A 15,386-nucleotide genomic window follows, 5' to 3' on the forward strand; every position below is an offset into this window, starting at 1 on the left:
AGGTCAGGACAGTCTAACTGTGAATAATCTCTCTTTTTGAGCCCTTAAAGGACACCTTACCTCAAACAAAGTCTGCAATGCTGTAGACTGCATATAGACCATTATTATATTCAGACAGTGAGGAACAAACCCCCGTATTTATTGAGCTACAAGACATTTAAGCCTTGCACTTTCCTAGCCAAAGATATATCTGTGTACACTGAGGAAAACACACACACAAGACCATTTCTTTGTTTTATTACAACATTGAATGAAGCCTGAGTACGCAATTTTGAACAATTGCAGCCATTTCGTGTGTCTTCTACCAACAATAAAGAACAAAATATATATGTAAACACACATGTATCTCATAAAATATAATCTTCACATTACTTTAGTATTTTTCAATCAGACTTCAATCTGAACATGAAAAACTAAAATGGATGAGAGCTCTTCATTCAGTGTTACTAAAAATTACTATTCCAAAACACATTTTTTTTACATACAAACATGTCAGTGTTAGCTGGATTTATCAAACTAAGAGTCAAATATTGACCAAGAAAAAATGCTTTGTGTCACCATTTTATCAACACGCACCCATTATGTCAACATGCCCCACAACAAATGTGTCAGTTGTAGTACAAAACAATGATAATTTAAACAGAAGTGAGCATGAGGATAAAAAAAAAAATAATACAACAAAGTGCCATGGTTGCCCTACTTCTGCTGCATCTAACAGGCTTTTATTCAGATCACCAACACTGGAAGCTCATCAACCAAATCAAAGTCCCTCATTGGCTGAAGAAGACATTACAGCTTATAAGGTCTCGGGCAAGGTTACTAATAGGAACCATAGGCACTGGTTTAGCAGATGGCTTGATCTATTCCTGGATAGTAACCTAAGCAGGTTGTGATATGGTAGTCCTTCCTGTTGGTGTGTCTAGTTTCACTCATCATAGTGAAGTGAAGACAGGAACTTATCCACATCCAAGTCACTGGGAAAGCACTCTACAAGTTTCTTCCTTTCCTGCAGATTTAAATCAAAAGTTAGAATTACACAACAATAATATGTGGTATGCATAAACACTTCATTACCATCTAAATGAAAAGCAGTGATACCAATAGGCTGTTCATCTGGTGAAATCACCTCAATTTCTGTTCAACAAGAGAAAATCGTGTGGCGCTGTGTAGATGTGATGCTCATTACACACCAAAACACAAGTGTTGGATGGATGAGAAATAGAGAAACAACTCAGGTATTCTTAGTTTTTTTTATGAATGGGGCAAAATAACAGAAAGATTGGCCTGATGGTGGCACCAGAGTTAAGGCCACATTGTCACCTTAATCCATCCACTCTGTAAACTGCTTATCCTGTTCAGGGCTACTGAGGACACCCTTGACCGACTAGTCTATTACAGGACTAACACATGTAGACACACATTCACACCATCAGGTCATAGAGTTTCCAATGCACCAAACCTGCATGTCTTTAAAAAGGGTTTTTACTGTGGTCATTTTAGGATATCTCACAGACTCAGCTTGTCAGGCTCAGTTCTAATTTGTAAGACTAAACTCAAGTTTCTTCAGGTTTATGCTGTTTTGTCAGGCTTGGCCTATTATCATTAGAATGCTTAAAGGTAGGGTTGGTAGTGCTGTTCAAATAAATTGTTATATTTGTTGAAATTCTCATTTCATCCCGACAGCAATCAATAAATGAAATGCTAGGCAAAAAAAGGAGAAAATAATCTGGTATCTGTGGCTGTCGCAGGACTGTAATAAACCCGTCCAATCATTTCACTGCCTGTCTGTCTACCTAACTGCCTGCACGCACTCATTGTACGTCACCGGAGTCTTCCACAAGCTGCTAGCTAGACAGCTACGTTCATTATATGTTCATGTTCATCATGATAATTTAGGGGAGTGACATTGGAGGGAGGCCTGAAGGGACGGACTGTCAGTGTAGCAGACTTTTTTAGCTAGATTCAACGACATTTGGAGATAGTACTGCTTGCTACTTTCATTGGAAACGAGTCAACAACACTGGGCTCGTTTTTTCGGTGGAATCATTTAAAAAATCTCATGCACTCTTGCTAGTTTCTTAGCATTACCGAACCTACCTTTAAGAGAGCCAGAGCTAGAGCATATTGGTAGTTGTCTTGTAGGGTTGTGGGAATTGTAAACACTGTCTGCTTTTTTTGAAATTATAGCAAAACCAGCAAGACATCTAAGTAGAGCTGAAACAATTAGTCAATTCATTGATCGACAGAAAATTAATCGATTGATTGTTTTCAAAGATTGAAAGTAATTTTTCAATCCAAAAGATCAAACATTCCCTTGTTGCAGCTTTTCACATGTGAAGAGTTGCAGCTTTCCTTCGTCATATTTGATAGAAATATCTTTGGTGTTTAGACAAAATAGGAAATTTAAAGATATCAACTTAGGCTTTACAAAATTGTAACATTTTCCACTATTTCCTGACAATTTATAGACCACATGATTAATCAAAAACACAATACTCGTTTCTTTACAGCCCTACATCCAACTACATCTGAAAACAGACTACTGCTGAAGCAGAACTTATCTATCACAGAAAACAATAATAGTCCAGTAAAATTGTAACTTGACCTCAAACAAATTGCAACAAGACCTATTATACTTGCATCGTACTCCTAAAGGTTTCCTCTTTGACATAAGAAAAGGGTTAATGAATAATCCAAAGGGAAAAATCCTGAAATCTGGGGAAATTCAAAATGGCCGCCATCTGCCCTATAATAATAATAATAATAATTAATTGATATTTGAAAGGGTTACAATCAGAGATGGCCAATATTTCTGTATTTGAAATACAATTAATTTGGAGCATTTTGTAATTAATATTTGACAGAGAAGTTTACCCAAATTTTTAAGGTAAAATGCCTGGACTTCATTATAATAATAATAATAATAATAATAATAATAATAATAACAATAATATATTTTAAACATGACAAATCCTTGTGTTGTACTCACCCGGTCTGTCTTTTTGCTGGGAGATTGTTTTGCCTCTTTCTTTGCACGCGGGCTGGCTGTGGGAGAAGACTGTTTGCGTTTCTTAGAGTTCTTTGAGCTTGTGGCCGAATGTTCTCCTACTTCTTCCTGACGCAAACTGTCCTTCAGTGGAGTGCCTGTCCTGGCGATGGCAGCACGTGAAAGAATCATGAGTGTGTGAGCAGCCATGTTAATACTGTTTTCGCTTCCAGCCTCACTGGCTGGGCTGCAGCCGGGGACATCTGGGGTATTGGGAGGTATTAGACGCTTGGGAGTCCCCTCTCCATCTTTACCTTTCTTGTGACGCGAAGGAGTCCTAGGACGGTCAACGGACTCCTCCTGGTTACGGCCAGTCCCAGGGGTCCGGGGAAGACTGTGGTCTGAACTGCCCGCTCCAGGCCTCTTGACTGGGGTGGGAGGAGAGTTGAGCCCCTGGATGTCCTGCAGCATCTCAGCTGCCTGCTTGGCCAGAGAGCTGGTCTTCGAGGGTGCTTTTGTAGCCTTGGACTGAGGAGTAGATGCAGGCTGGGTGGCAGCTGGAGGGCTAAAGTCTCTTAAAGCTGAGGATGAAGGTGTTGACTCTTGCAAGCTTCCCTTCATTTCATTCTCCTTGTTCGCTGTCACATTGGGCATCTCCTGAGTGGGAGTCCTCTTTTCTGTACGCCCCTCACGTGACTTGCCAGGAGCTTTTTCTGCAGGTTCTTTCCTGCTGCTCTCCTCTTTCTCCTTTCTACTTCCTGATTTCAGTGCAGACTCAGAGGACAAAGACCTAGAAGTACGAAAATCCTTAGCTTTTGCTCCATCACCATCACCATCCTTATCATGATTGTGTTTCCTGTCAATAGATTTTGATCTCCTTCCCGATTCAGACTTTTTCAAAGTCTCAGGCTGTGAGGCATCAACCCTGCTGGTACTTGCACGGTGAGACTCTTGATTATTGGTGCTATGATCTTGTTTATGAGAGCTCTTTTTAAGAAGATTTTTCTGGTGCTGTTGTGGAGGCGTGGACTTCTCTGCCTCCTTCATGAAGCCACCTCCAGTCTGGGGATCTGCTGAGCATCTGACAGTCTCTATCCTCCTCTTGGGCTTGTTGGCACCCAAGATAGTAGGTGTTTTTCGAATCACCGACTGTGTGTCATCTTTCTCAGTCTGCTGGACAGTTTGTGATGTATTTGGAGCTGGAGGTTTGGTGGTTCTTGTTGTTTTAGCAGTTTGTGGTTGAACTTCTGCATTACGGTCAAAACATAAAATTCTCTTATGTCTAGGACCCATCGCTGTATCCTGCTGGCCTGTGTTTCCAGGTTGAACCAATTTACCAACCAGGTGTTGCTCAGTGCCTGAAATTCAGAGAAATAAGGTCAGAGAAGTAAACCAGGGACATTAAAACAATAAGCAGAGGAACACTGAGGACATCCTTTGGTAACATAAAGGAAAAGGATATCAACCATTATATACCACCAGCTAGCACTGCTCCAAATTAACTTGTAACTTACCAGCAGGTGACCGTTTGGTTGCCATTGTGGGAGACTTGGGCTCTGCCTGCTGTACCGGTACTGGGTTTGATATGGCAACAAGCTGTAAATATAACAATGATACGTTTTATTGTTCTGGACATTGCTAAACATCTACAACCCCCATGATGCAGCAATGTTCATTTCATTATAACACACACTACACAATTATAAAGTCTTGGATAGATTGAAAAACATACTGACAATTGTTGGAGCCTTACCAGTGGTAGGACTATTAATGCAATGTTTGCCATGAAGAAAAAGACAATGGGCTCTTTAAAATGTTAAGTGTTTATTACTTTAGAAGGATAAATATGTTTAGTAAATTGTGTGTAATCTGACAATTAGGGTATAACATGTCTTGTGTACAAGTTGACATTTTGGCCGGAGCACTTATGGGTCAGCAGGCAACATTTAGATTTATTCTTTTGGAAACCAAATTTCATAAATGCTGTCACTGTTTGGACATCTTGTTTACTATAGTGACAATTTAAGGAGCAATATGTAGTACTGACAGCTAGCGTTTTAAAATGAGTACTGCAGTCTAAATTTAAAACATTGGAGCCGTGGCCCGTTCGCTCCTTCGGTGTGACTGATAGCAGTTAGCATGTGTTAGTATCACGGCGTTAGCCTCTAGCCAGCAGCAGTAACGTTAGTCAGAATCACTTAAGCGTCTGTGTGTCTCAAATACTTGCCACCTTGATAACCCAGCGGCACACGGACCACAGAGAGATGTGCCGAGGCTTTTCAGGTTGGGTAGAATGCAGAAGGCTGTGTTTGCGTGCCAATTTATTTCAAATGTGTCAACGGGGTGTTGAAATGGGCAGTGGACGGGATCACACCGGCCAAAACAAAAACAGACGTTCGGGACTGCATTGGAAATCTCAAAGGAGAACATACGGGCTGTAGCATTGTTGTCAGAGAAGCCAGTATTTCAATTTAGCATTTTTCCTTAATCTCTGATGACATACAATGGTCATTTTATGATTTATTAAAGTAAATATATTACATATTGGTCCTTTAAATATGAGATGTTGTCCAAAATAGCAGAATTATGCTTTGGGTAGCATGTGGTTTGTAAATCTCATGGAAATATGCCAATTAGATCTCAAGATACCTCGCCATGGACCAAAGTGTTAAATGTTAGTGTCAAAGAGAAATTTCCTCCAAGGGGCAGAATGGTAGATGATCACCAGAATGATCAGGAATTATCTTTTTATTCCGGTGAAAATGGTAAGAAAAGAGATTCCCTTTGACTACCACCTTACTGCAGATAAAGTTACCTGATTGGACACCATATGGACCTTCCCCAGAGTATTCGGCCCCATAACAGAAACAGGGAGCATCACAGGCTTAACAACAGGTGATGGTAAGATGAGTGTTGGCCCTGCATGAAAAAAAGAAAGATTTTTTAAAATAATACCAACACTAATAAAGATAATAGTAATGGGCTTGACAGTCGGTAGGCAATGAACAACAAAGAAAAACAAAACACGCCATATCCTCTGCTCCAGGTCCAACACACAATAGATGACGGAAATCCCATCAACACTGTGCTGCATGTTAGCTCAGGGAAGGAAGGAAGTCCAAAACCACAAACAAGAGTCAAAATGACCCATAGTGTTTCCTGAATTATTTGTCAGAGTGACCTCAAAAGTTGTAATATTCTGTGTTATTTTGCAGTGCAACCTATGTGTTAATGTGGACGAGCACAAAACTGTGCATTGCTTCATAGGAACAGAACTCATCATCACATGTTCACAAACGGGGAAGAAGCAACATTGTCGATTATTTTTCAAGCCCAAAGTCCCTCAAGGGGAAAGTGTCCCCTTCACAGTAAGTTAAGAAATTCAAACAAAAATGCCAAAGTTAACATCAAAAGCTGAAACTACAACACTCAAAGCCAGCTTGTGATACTGGAGATTAACGTTTTTTCTATTGAGATGACCCACTGTTTTCTCTTACCGGTGGAGTAGCCTCGAGAGCGAGTTGGTGTGGTCACCCCAAACTGGTTGGTGGGCAAAGATTGTCCCTTTGAGACACCAGGAGACAGTAGCAATTGTCTGGTTTGAGCATCTTTATTCGGGGATTCAGTCACAAGGATATAGCTGGCAGTGGCTCCTTGGAGGGCCGCGTTAGTGGTGTCCAGGGGTAGTTGAATTATGTAGTTTTGCTGTGCCTGTGATGTCCCTGTTAATGGGGATGTGACTACTGCCCCAGCCTTACAGCGGAGAGGACTAGCATGTGCCTCAGAGCTTTGTAAGCCACTAACTGCCTGTGCTGCCTCATCCAAGTTGGCCTTTGGTGTGCCAGGGACTCCAGAGGGCTTAGCTGGAGAGGAAAGATAGATGGTGGGTATCTTCTCTCCAGAAATGCAAGAAATTGACGGATTCAAAGCCGTGTTACTGGAAGAATTCTCATCCTGGTTATCGCTGATGATGATCTCCAAAGAAACTATATCACTGTTATCAGCTGCGGCCTTGCTTGGGGTGGTGTGGTTGACGGTCGGAGGATCGGGTGCTGCAACAACTGACGCACAAGAGGAGGAGGATGCGGGTGAGGCAGGTGAGGATGAGGCAGGTGTAGCTGTAAGCGTTGCAGAGGTAGAAGCAGATGTGGGTGAGCCAGGTGCTGCTGTGGACTCTGGTGAAGGTGTGGCAGGTACAGTTATAACTGTGGCACTGCTAGAAGGAGATGTGCAAGAGGCAGATACAGATGTTACTAAGAGAGTCGACCCCGGTAGAGCATCTCTTTCACTGCTTGAAAGTGACATATGAGGTAGGTCAGCAGTCGGCGTTGGAGTGTTGTTTAGTTCAACTTGTAAAGGAAACAAAAAAGCAGAGGGAGCAGGTTGCACTTCAGATCCTTGTGCTTGTTTATGTTCCTGTTTTCTGTCAACATTAGATGTCAGCACAGCAAATGCAGCAGAGGGAAGAATGGTTGATTCACTGGGGTCAGCTGTGATGGAGGGGCTGTCCCTTGTGGCCATACAGTCAAAAGGAGGGGGAGGCGTATTCAACGGTTCATCAATGTCCATCGGCGTTACAAAAACACAGTTATTTTCTTTTCTGTTTGAGAGCACTGCAGCAGATGAGACGCCTTGGTGATCCCCATGACTCACTAACAATTTGGCTGAACTGTTTTCAATTCTGGATGCTCTGCCGCCGGGGTTAAGAGCTGTTTTCTTTAACAAGATGGGAGCAGTAGACTTTCTGGTTTTACGCTCTTGTCCACCTCTCATCTTCACTGTTGTATCCGAAGCGTTAGCATCGGTGTGTGTAGTGCCTGAAAAATAAAATGAAATATTTGGTGATTAATCTGAAAAATTATACCTGTGTGTCTGATTTAAGGATGCCATTATGTCAGCACACATACACACACACCTCACATGGAAAGTTGTTTAAACTGGAAAATTAATTGATTTTTGACACATTTTACGCGCTTCCAACTTTGAATTCAAGAAACCTGCCTTGACCTGTGTGAAGCAGACAATAATCAACGGTGACACCTGTGTTTTCTTCTTCTGAGAGCCTACTACTGTATTAGATTGTAAGCATACCTGGATCATCACTCTGAAGGGGTCCGACTGTAGATGAAGGTCCAGCAGCGTCGCTCTCTTCTGGACTACTGCTAATATCTCCATCCGCTGGTTCACCATCAGTTAATCTGGTTTTATCTGCAAATACACATTATAAAAAGTCTGTTTTACAATGGCTTTCCATTGTGCTTTATTACACAATCAAAAAGAAGTGATTCAGTACTAAGTACTCTAAGTAAGTACTCTGCACAACAAACAAAATAAAAGCAAAGTAGGTCATAGTTACTGTAATCGAAGAGCTCAAAGAGGGCGTGAAAAGCTGGGTCGGACTCAGTCTGCTCCAAAATGTCATGGATGGCATCGTCACTCATGTGGATTTCCCCCTGTATCAGAGGACATATGTCAGGAAATAATGTAATGACACAAAGGAAAATAAGCACAGCTTGATGGAGTGATCACTAGAAATGTTTATGAGGAACATTTTTGAGGAGAAATAAAAAGAAATTATACCATTATGATATTAGTATTTATAGTTTTTCAGCACCTGTAATCCCAGGATTTCATCTATAGACTGGTCTGCCTCCACTGTACTTGAAGGGGCCTTAGGTGCTTGGGGCATTGGTTCACTGATATTTGAGATGAAACAGAGCAGAAATTAGTACAGCCATGTTATAAAATGCTCGCAGTCATGTCACAACTTTGATTGTCACTAACAAAATCATCTATCACAACAACTTAATACATACGCAGTGAGGCAATGCAGAGTTCTAACTCAACACTTACTTGGCGAGGATTTTGTTGATGTTTTCAGCTAGCTTCTCTTGTAGCGATCTGTCCCCCAATATCTTGTCACGTGCATTTTGTATCACAAGCTGCTGTGGAGATTAGCATGTGTTGTGAAGTCACAAAATATATGAAACATGAATCTAAAAAAGAAGAATTCATTCAAGAGAGAGCATGCTATTTCTGATTCCATGATGTTCTACTATCACTTAATTGGTCAAGAGCTCAAAAACTAAAACACATTTATTTCAGGTGTCCTAAAAAGGTGACAATCTGCTGGTAATTTAGCACTAATTTGCTGCACAAGATGGACCAAGATCATTGCATGAGTGAAAACGCTTCTTGTTTGTTCAAAATGTCTCGGTCTTATGGAAACCTAACACCCTACATACAGATCTACTTACGGGAAAGTTCTCATCTACGCCTTCTTCAGGTTGGGGTTCTGCATTGGGGGTATTGACAGTCATTGCACATCTGCCAGGGATACTGGACCCAATCTGAGCACCACCTCTCTTCCTGGGGGTGTCCCTGAGGGCAGCAGAAAAGATTATAGAGATGGCTGCCAAGTGCTAACATGCACGAGGCACAGACAAAACACGCAATCTCATACAACAACCGCATTGTTGATGCACCTTTGACCAATTTTTGAAACTTGAAAACACCACAAACTAAGGCCTCAACCTGACGAGCCAATCAACATTTCTCACAGTGGACATTTTGACTGTCATAACAGGAAAATCACAGGTGTAACTAATAACATTTATGATGACTCCTGTCCATTTAGGTGAACCAGGTCCGTAGTCCTTTTATTCGCATTTCTGGCTCACCTGAATTGAACAGAGCTATCATTAAATGTTATAAACAACACCTGTGCTTTCCCTGCAATCACATGTCAAAATGTCGGCTGTGATTGAGGTCTAAACCAAAGCCCTGTATCTGGCACACCTAAACAGAATCAAACCACAGCCACACTTGTCATAGTAGGAAAAGCACAGGTGTGACTCATAACATCAACGATGGCTTCGTGCCAGTCATGTGTCCCAGTAAGTAATGACAGTGTCACAGTGAGCCAGCATGCACAACAAAAATACCCTGAAACTGAAGCAGCTAAATGGAATTTGGCAGCCATTCATTTAATTATTTACACCTTTGCTTTATTGTCATATGTCAAAATGTCTTCCATGAAAAAGGCACAGGTCTAGAAGGACAACAGAGTCCGTCTTCAACGCTCTCTCGTTAATGGGTTGTTAACATTAACTGCAATGCAGCAATAAATCATCCTTAAAATAAATAAAATAAATAAATATCCTTACCATTTCCGTCGTGCAGGAGACATTGGGCCTGGATTTAGCCGAGGTTCTGAAACAATTATCTGTATAGGTGAACCCCCTGTAAAGGACATATTATGTCACATGTCATATAAAGGCAACGGCCTGCAAGCATGCCAAAATGCAAAGAGCTAATTGAGCTTTGCTAAATCTTTCAAGAGCCCTACACAAAATGAAGAAACCTATTGGGCTTCAACAAGCCGTCATCGAAAATAAAGGAATAATTTTGTTCAAAGAAAATAGCTCTAACATGTTTGTTTCAACTTATCTACTGTATTAAATCAGCGCAGAGAAATGACCACCTTGGCTGAGAATGTAAAATAAAAGTGAATATTTGTTTTTAGATTTTTTAAATTCAATTCAATAAGACGTGTGAAAACAAAACACCTCAACCTTCTAAATTGTCACTTCCTCAAGTACCCTGTACATAAAAAATAAAATATAGAGAGTACTGAATGTTTTGTGATACTTACTGGGTGTATTTAGTAATCGGCTGACATCATGAATCTGCTGCTGGGTGCCGCTGCCGGTAGCTGGGCGAGCGTGCGTGGCAGTGTAGCTCACGGGAGTGGAGTGGCCGAGCATGTTGTGGGAGATGTGTGATGGGCTGATGAGCGAGCTCGTTTCAGAAACTGATGAGCAGACGACGCCACCAGCTGAAGCCACGGCCAAGACCCGCTGTCTAGCCATGTTTGCCATTCCAATGCGTGAACGTGCTGCAATGAACAGAGGCCAGTAAATAAAAGGCCTACGTACAAACCCTGAGCAAACACAGAAGCCAGACAACCTAATTCATACAGTATTTATCTTAAATCATAGTTTGACTACCGTGTTAAGAGTGGGTGATGCTGATAATTTGCACACTCAATGTATTAACCACAGTGTTTTCCACATTTTGCGAATTTAGTCGTGTTGGTTTGATTTACCGTTTATAAACCACCGTAATCACAATAAGCACCTGATTAGGGAAGCCATTTTCAGGCAGTCAGATTTTCCCAATATGTACAGCTGCATATGCTGTAAATGCATCATCCTAAAATAATCTACAATTACACTTTCAACTGCATTCCCCACATACATTTGAAAGGTAGAAATCCATTCATTATCTGTAACCGCTTATCCTATTCAGGGTTGCAGGGAGGGCTGGAGCCGATCCCAGCTGACATTGGGCGAAGGCAAGGTACACCCTGGACAGGTTGCCAGACTATCACAGGGCTGACTCATAGAGACGCTCACATTTACACCTACGGGCAATTTAGAGTCAACAATTAACCTAACCTGCATGTCTTTGGAGCGTGGGAGGAAGCCAGAGAACATGCAAACTCTACATAAGGGCCCCAAACCAGGTTTGAACCTGCAACCCTCTTTAAGTGAGGCGGCAGTGCTAACCACAGAAATCTTGAAGGCTCAAAGTACTTGGGTGGGTGTTGATAAAAAATGATGGGAAACACTGCTATATAATCTGTATACATATGGTATAATATGGCAGTAACATACCTTTTGTCTGCAAGGATTTTAGTGAACAATAAAATATAACATCAAATTGAAAAAAACTAATACAACTTACTTCTTTGATATGCTGATATAGCGGGGGAATTCTGCAATGACCTAAGTAAAACATATAGAAGAATAACAGAACAATATCAGTGATGAAGATCCAACTTAATGTCAGCTTTGAATAGAAAACACTGAGATTTGAGGCCCTGTTCAGACCTGGTATTAACATGAGTGATCAGATCACAAGTGGACAGCACTAAGTACAGGTGTGAATATGTAGGATATTATTTCATGTAATATTACGTCACAATGTCTGCTGTATTAGCCATGTGTTTACTACGTGTTTATTTGCTTTAATGTTCAAAAAACTGTTTATTTTTCTCATACCAGCTGTTCTGCAGCCACCTCTTTAAACCCTCTGTCTGAAACGCTCTGTTTGAGATGAAAAATGAGAAGATCCTTCTGTTTTTTTCCTCTTGACTTTACTAGTTTGCTTGTTTTCCTCACTTTCGTTTCTCTTCACGTTTCTCTCCTCTCGATTCAACATGCTGAATCTGCCAAAAAGCCCCTGACACGGGCAGACTAGAACCGACGGTGCGGGACACATCACAAAAACTAGGGCGACAGACGTTCACAGACGGCCCCAAACTGTCCGACGGCCGACTTTCGGCTTGGTGCGTCAGGCCCTTAACTCCCCTTAGCCACGTGTTTACTTCGTGTTTATTTGCATATAAAACGGGGAAGTGAGATCGAATGACAAGTGGTCACTGGAGACGTATGTTGAGACGCATTCTACTGCCAGGGGTGAACAAACATACTTAAAGCTGTCCACTTGTGATCAGATCACTCATGACGCATGTTAATATCAGGTCTGAACAGGGCCTGAGATTGTGGTCAGTTTCAAAATAGTTGCAGTGATTTAGATGCTGAAACTTGAAGCTCATTACTTGATCTGGTTGAGAGTAAAATCCAGCTTTTTCCACAGGGAAGTCATCATGGCAGGTACCTCATGACAAGACTCTGTTGACAAAACAACACAAGCATGACACATGAATAAGAATATATAACAAATAAGACAAGATATTCCTTTATTAGTCCCGCAGTGGGGAAATGTGCAGTGTACAGCAGCAAAGGGGATAGTGCAAAAAGTGCACAAGATGCATCAGCTAACACAGTAAAAAAGAGCTAAACAAAGTGTAACAAAATATGAACCATTTAAATAGAAGGAAGTATAAAAATAGGAGCAGTATATGCAGTATTGACAATAAACAGACTATTAACAAAATTGCACAAGTGGAAAATGATATTGCACAGTGAGAATGAAATGAAATTCCACTTGAAAATATCAGGTTATTGTCAGTTGTTGGTGTGTAAGTGGTCTACTGGGAGCAGTGCTAGTTGTGGAGTCTGACAGCTGCAGGAAATGGTACATTTTGTAATGGGATTATGGTTAACAATGTCAGATGAGCTCACCTTTTGTTTTGGCAGCCACATACTCATTTAAGATGGTTGTCAGGCCTTTCCCAAAGATAGACTGTGTGAGGGAAAAAAACAATAAATCACAGATGTACCATTATGGGCTTGACATACACTTAAGTGACAAAAACGTAGCTAACACTTACAAAAACACAAGCAGGAATAGTCCCATCTTCAGTGGTGTGTTCTGCATACTCCTTCAGATTTGGGCACTCATGGATGAAAGCTATGGTTGTGGAGGACAGTCCCTCTTGTTGGAGGTAACCTGAGGGAAGGACATTTAACCAGTACATCCAGTATAAGAGGAGCACAGCAAAGCTCAAACGGATAGTTTAAATAATACACCACGGCTACGTTCGAAATCGCATACATTTTCTTTTTACTCCTAGTACGTACTGCAGCTGCCCTTACAAAGTACATACTGTTGCATGCAGTATATGCATACAATTGGGACATACTACTTCTTATAACATTGCACCTTGAAACTTGAGGACCTACAGAGGATTGTGGGTCAGAATAGCCAGAAAAGTATGCTGGCTTGACGTTTGATTCTCCTGAAATGGAAACAACGCACTCCTCCATCCTTTTCTCACTGGGTCAAAGAGGTTATGTATTTCTTAAAACTAGAAAAAATTAAATACACGCTGAAAGGTTCCTCTCAAACCTTTGTTAAGATATGGAGGCCCTTTTATTTAATTTATTTATTCTCTTTTTCTAAGTTATTTTCCTAATTATTTTTCCCCCTGTCATTTGTTTATTGTATATCTTTCCTTCATGCACCTAAATGTATTCTGTAACCTGTGATCCTATGGATGGATGGATGGATGGATGGATGGATAGGGAATAGGGATAGGGAAGGGGATTTGGACTTAACTTTGTAATCAGATCTGATGAATGATATCTATTTTGTTTGACTTATACATGTTTTTTATCTGTGATTTTTGTGGGATAAAATCTTTGAAAATCAATAAAACATATTTTACTTAATATTAATACACTGAATGTGATACATTTGTCTGTGCAATATATCCTTGACACAAAATACACCTCAAATGCAACTTTGTTTACATTTTATTTATTACATCTACCCTACCTATTTTACAAATGCAATTACCTCTGTTTACATTACATATATTTTTATATTTTATACTTCTAGTGTAACACTTCTGTTTATATTTATTTATTACATCTACTTTACCTATTTTATTTACTTTATAACTATGTGTGTTTTACCTGTTATATGTTTTATCTGCCTTGTCTTGTCAAGTTTTTAAAGCACTGACCAGAAGTGGCAACTGTGAATCACGTTGTATTTAATACAATGACAATAAAGCTTTCTATTCTATTCTATTCTATATTTACAAAAAAAAAGTATGCTGGCTTGCATACTATGCTAAAAGAGACCGGGTGTAGTAGTAGGACGTCCTACTGCATTTGACATACTATGTTATTGGGACATACTAAATCTTTTTCTGGCATACTAAATGGTAAGGTAGTGTGGGTATTGGAACGCACAGTGCGTACTAAAGGAGCAATGTTATGCATACTAAATGTAACACTACACAGCTGCACTACAAGTATACAAGAAAAAGTATGCGATTTGGAACGCTGACTGTTAAGCTAGTTAACGTCTGTACGCTTTGAGCCGTTGACGTTGATTAGCAGTTGACGTTGATTAGCCGTTGGCTAACGCTAACGTTCAGCTACAAGCTTTGCTTCGTCCGTTGTAACACCGGACCAGACTAGACTTACCCAAAACAAGCCGAGCGACGTCGGACGGTAGCAACATAGCGGCTGCCTTTTTACTTGATATATAAAGAGTGATTAGTTAGCTATAGGTAGCTACATATTCAGGAAAAAAGTCTCTCAGAAATCCGTTGTAAAAGCGTCAAAGTCAAATTTTGATTTTGTTATTGTGGAAGGCGACGTCCTGTCTGTCTGGGACAGTTGTCGCTTTCTCAAAAGGCGGGGAAATCAAGCGCGTCACCCGGAAGTGTATCAAAATAAATATGCCCATTGGAATGCTGGGAGTTGTAGTCCAATCCGAAACGTTAAAACTCCACTGCTCACTACAGGCTCATTTATACATATATATGAGTGTAATATATGGAGCATTACTTCTGCATGGGCTTTATGGCGTTTTTAATATTTCACCTGACAACATAAGAAGTTTGTTTTAACGTTGGTACTAAAATTACAGAACACACTCGGTTGTTTCCGGTTGTATCCATGAACAGGAAGTGACG

The 15,386-nt window shown here is 40.6% G+C and overlaps 1 protein-coding gene across 3 annotated transcripts; it reads right to left on the reverse strand.

The window, feature by feature from the left end:
• Positions 1-221: 221 nt before the first annotated feature.
• On the reverse strand, positions 222-15,090 carry npat (nuclear protein, ataxia-telangiectasia locus). Of its 3 annotated transcripts, none has more exons than XM_037776413.1 (17): positions 14,893-15,090; positions 13,281-13,405; positions 13,138-13,198; positions 12,612-12,684; positions 11,735-11,775; positions 10,641-10,883; positions 10,153-10,228; positions 9,244-9,367; positions 8,840-8,928; positions 8,601-8,682; positions 8,343-8,439; positions 8,078-8,194; positions 6,484-7,803; positions 5,802-5,905; positions 4,501-4,582; positions 2,990-4,344; positions 222-1,006 (listed from the first exon to the last, which is right to left on the reverse strand). In XM_037776413.1, exons 1-17 carry the CDS (start codon positions 14,927-14,929, stop codon positions 926-928), a joined length of 4,107 nt encoding a protein of 1,368 aa, XP_037632341.1. In that variant the 5' UTR covers positions 14,930-15,090; the 3' UTR covers positions 222-925. The 3 variants fall into 3 exon arrangements, with proteins under 3 accessions (XP_037632341.1, XP_037632340.1, XP_037632342.1); XM_037776412.1 differs by having other exon boundaries at positions 8,840-8,931; XM_037776414.1 differs by having other exon boundaries at positions 8,840-8,931; positions 13,287-13,405; positions 14,893-15,089.
• Positions 15,091-15,386: the final 296 nt, after the last annotated feature.

The sequence above is a fragment of the Sebastes umbrosus genome, chromosome 7 (assembly GCF_015220745.1).
Source record: "Sebastes umbrosus isolate fSebUmb1 chromosome 7, fSebUmb1.pri, whole genome shotgun sequence".
Lineage (NCBI taxonomy): Eukaryota > Metazoa > Chordata > Actinopteri > Perciformes > Sebastidae > Sebastes > Sebastes umbrosus.

Bases quoted from the DNA above. Each gene is read 5' to 3' on its own strand.
- npat (XM_037776412.1), bottom strand. From the start codon at position 14,929: ATGTTGCTACCGTCCGACGTCGCTCGGCTTGTTTTGG. The intron at 11,776-12,611 runs GTAATGAGCTTC...TGTTTTACTTAG, and splicing joins TTTACTCTCAACCAGATCAA to GTCATTGCAGAATTCCCCCG. The intron at 8,932-9,243 runs GTAAGTAGATCT...TAATCTCCACAG, and splicing joins GCGTAGATGAGAACTTTCCC to CAGCTTGTGATACAAAATGC.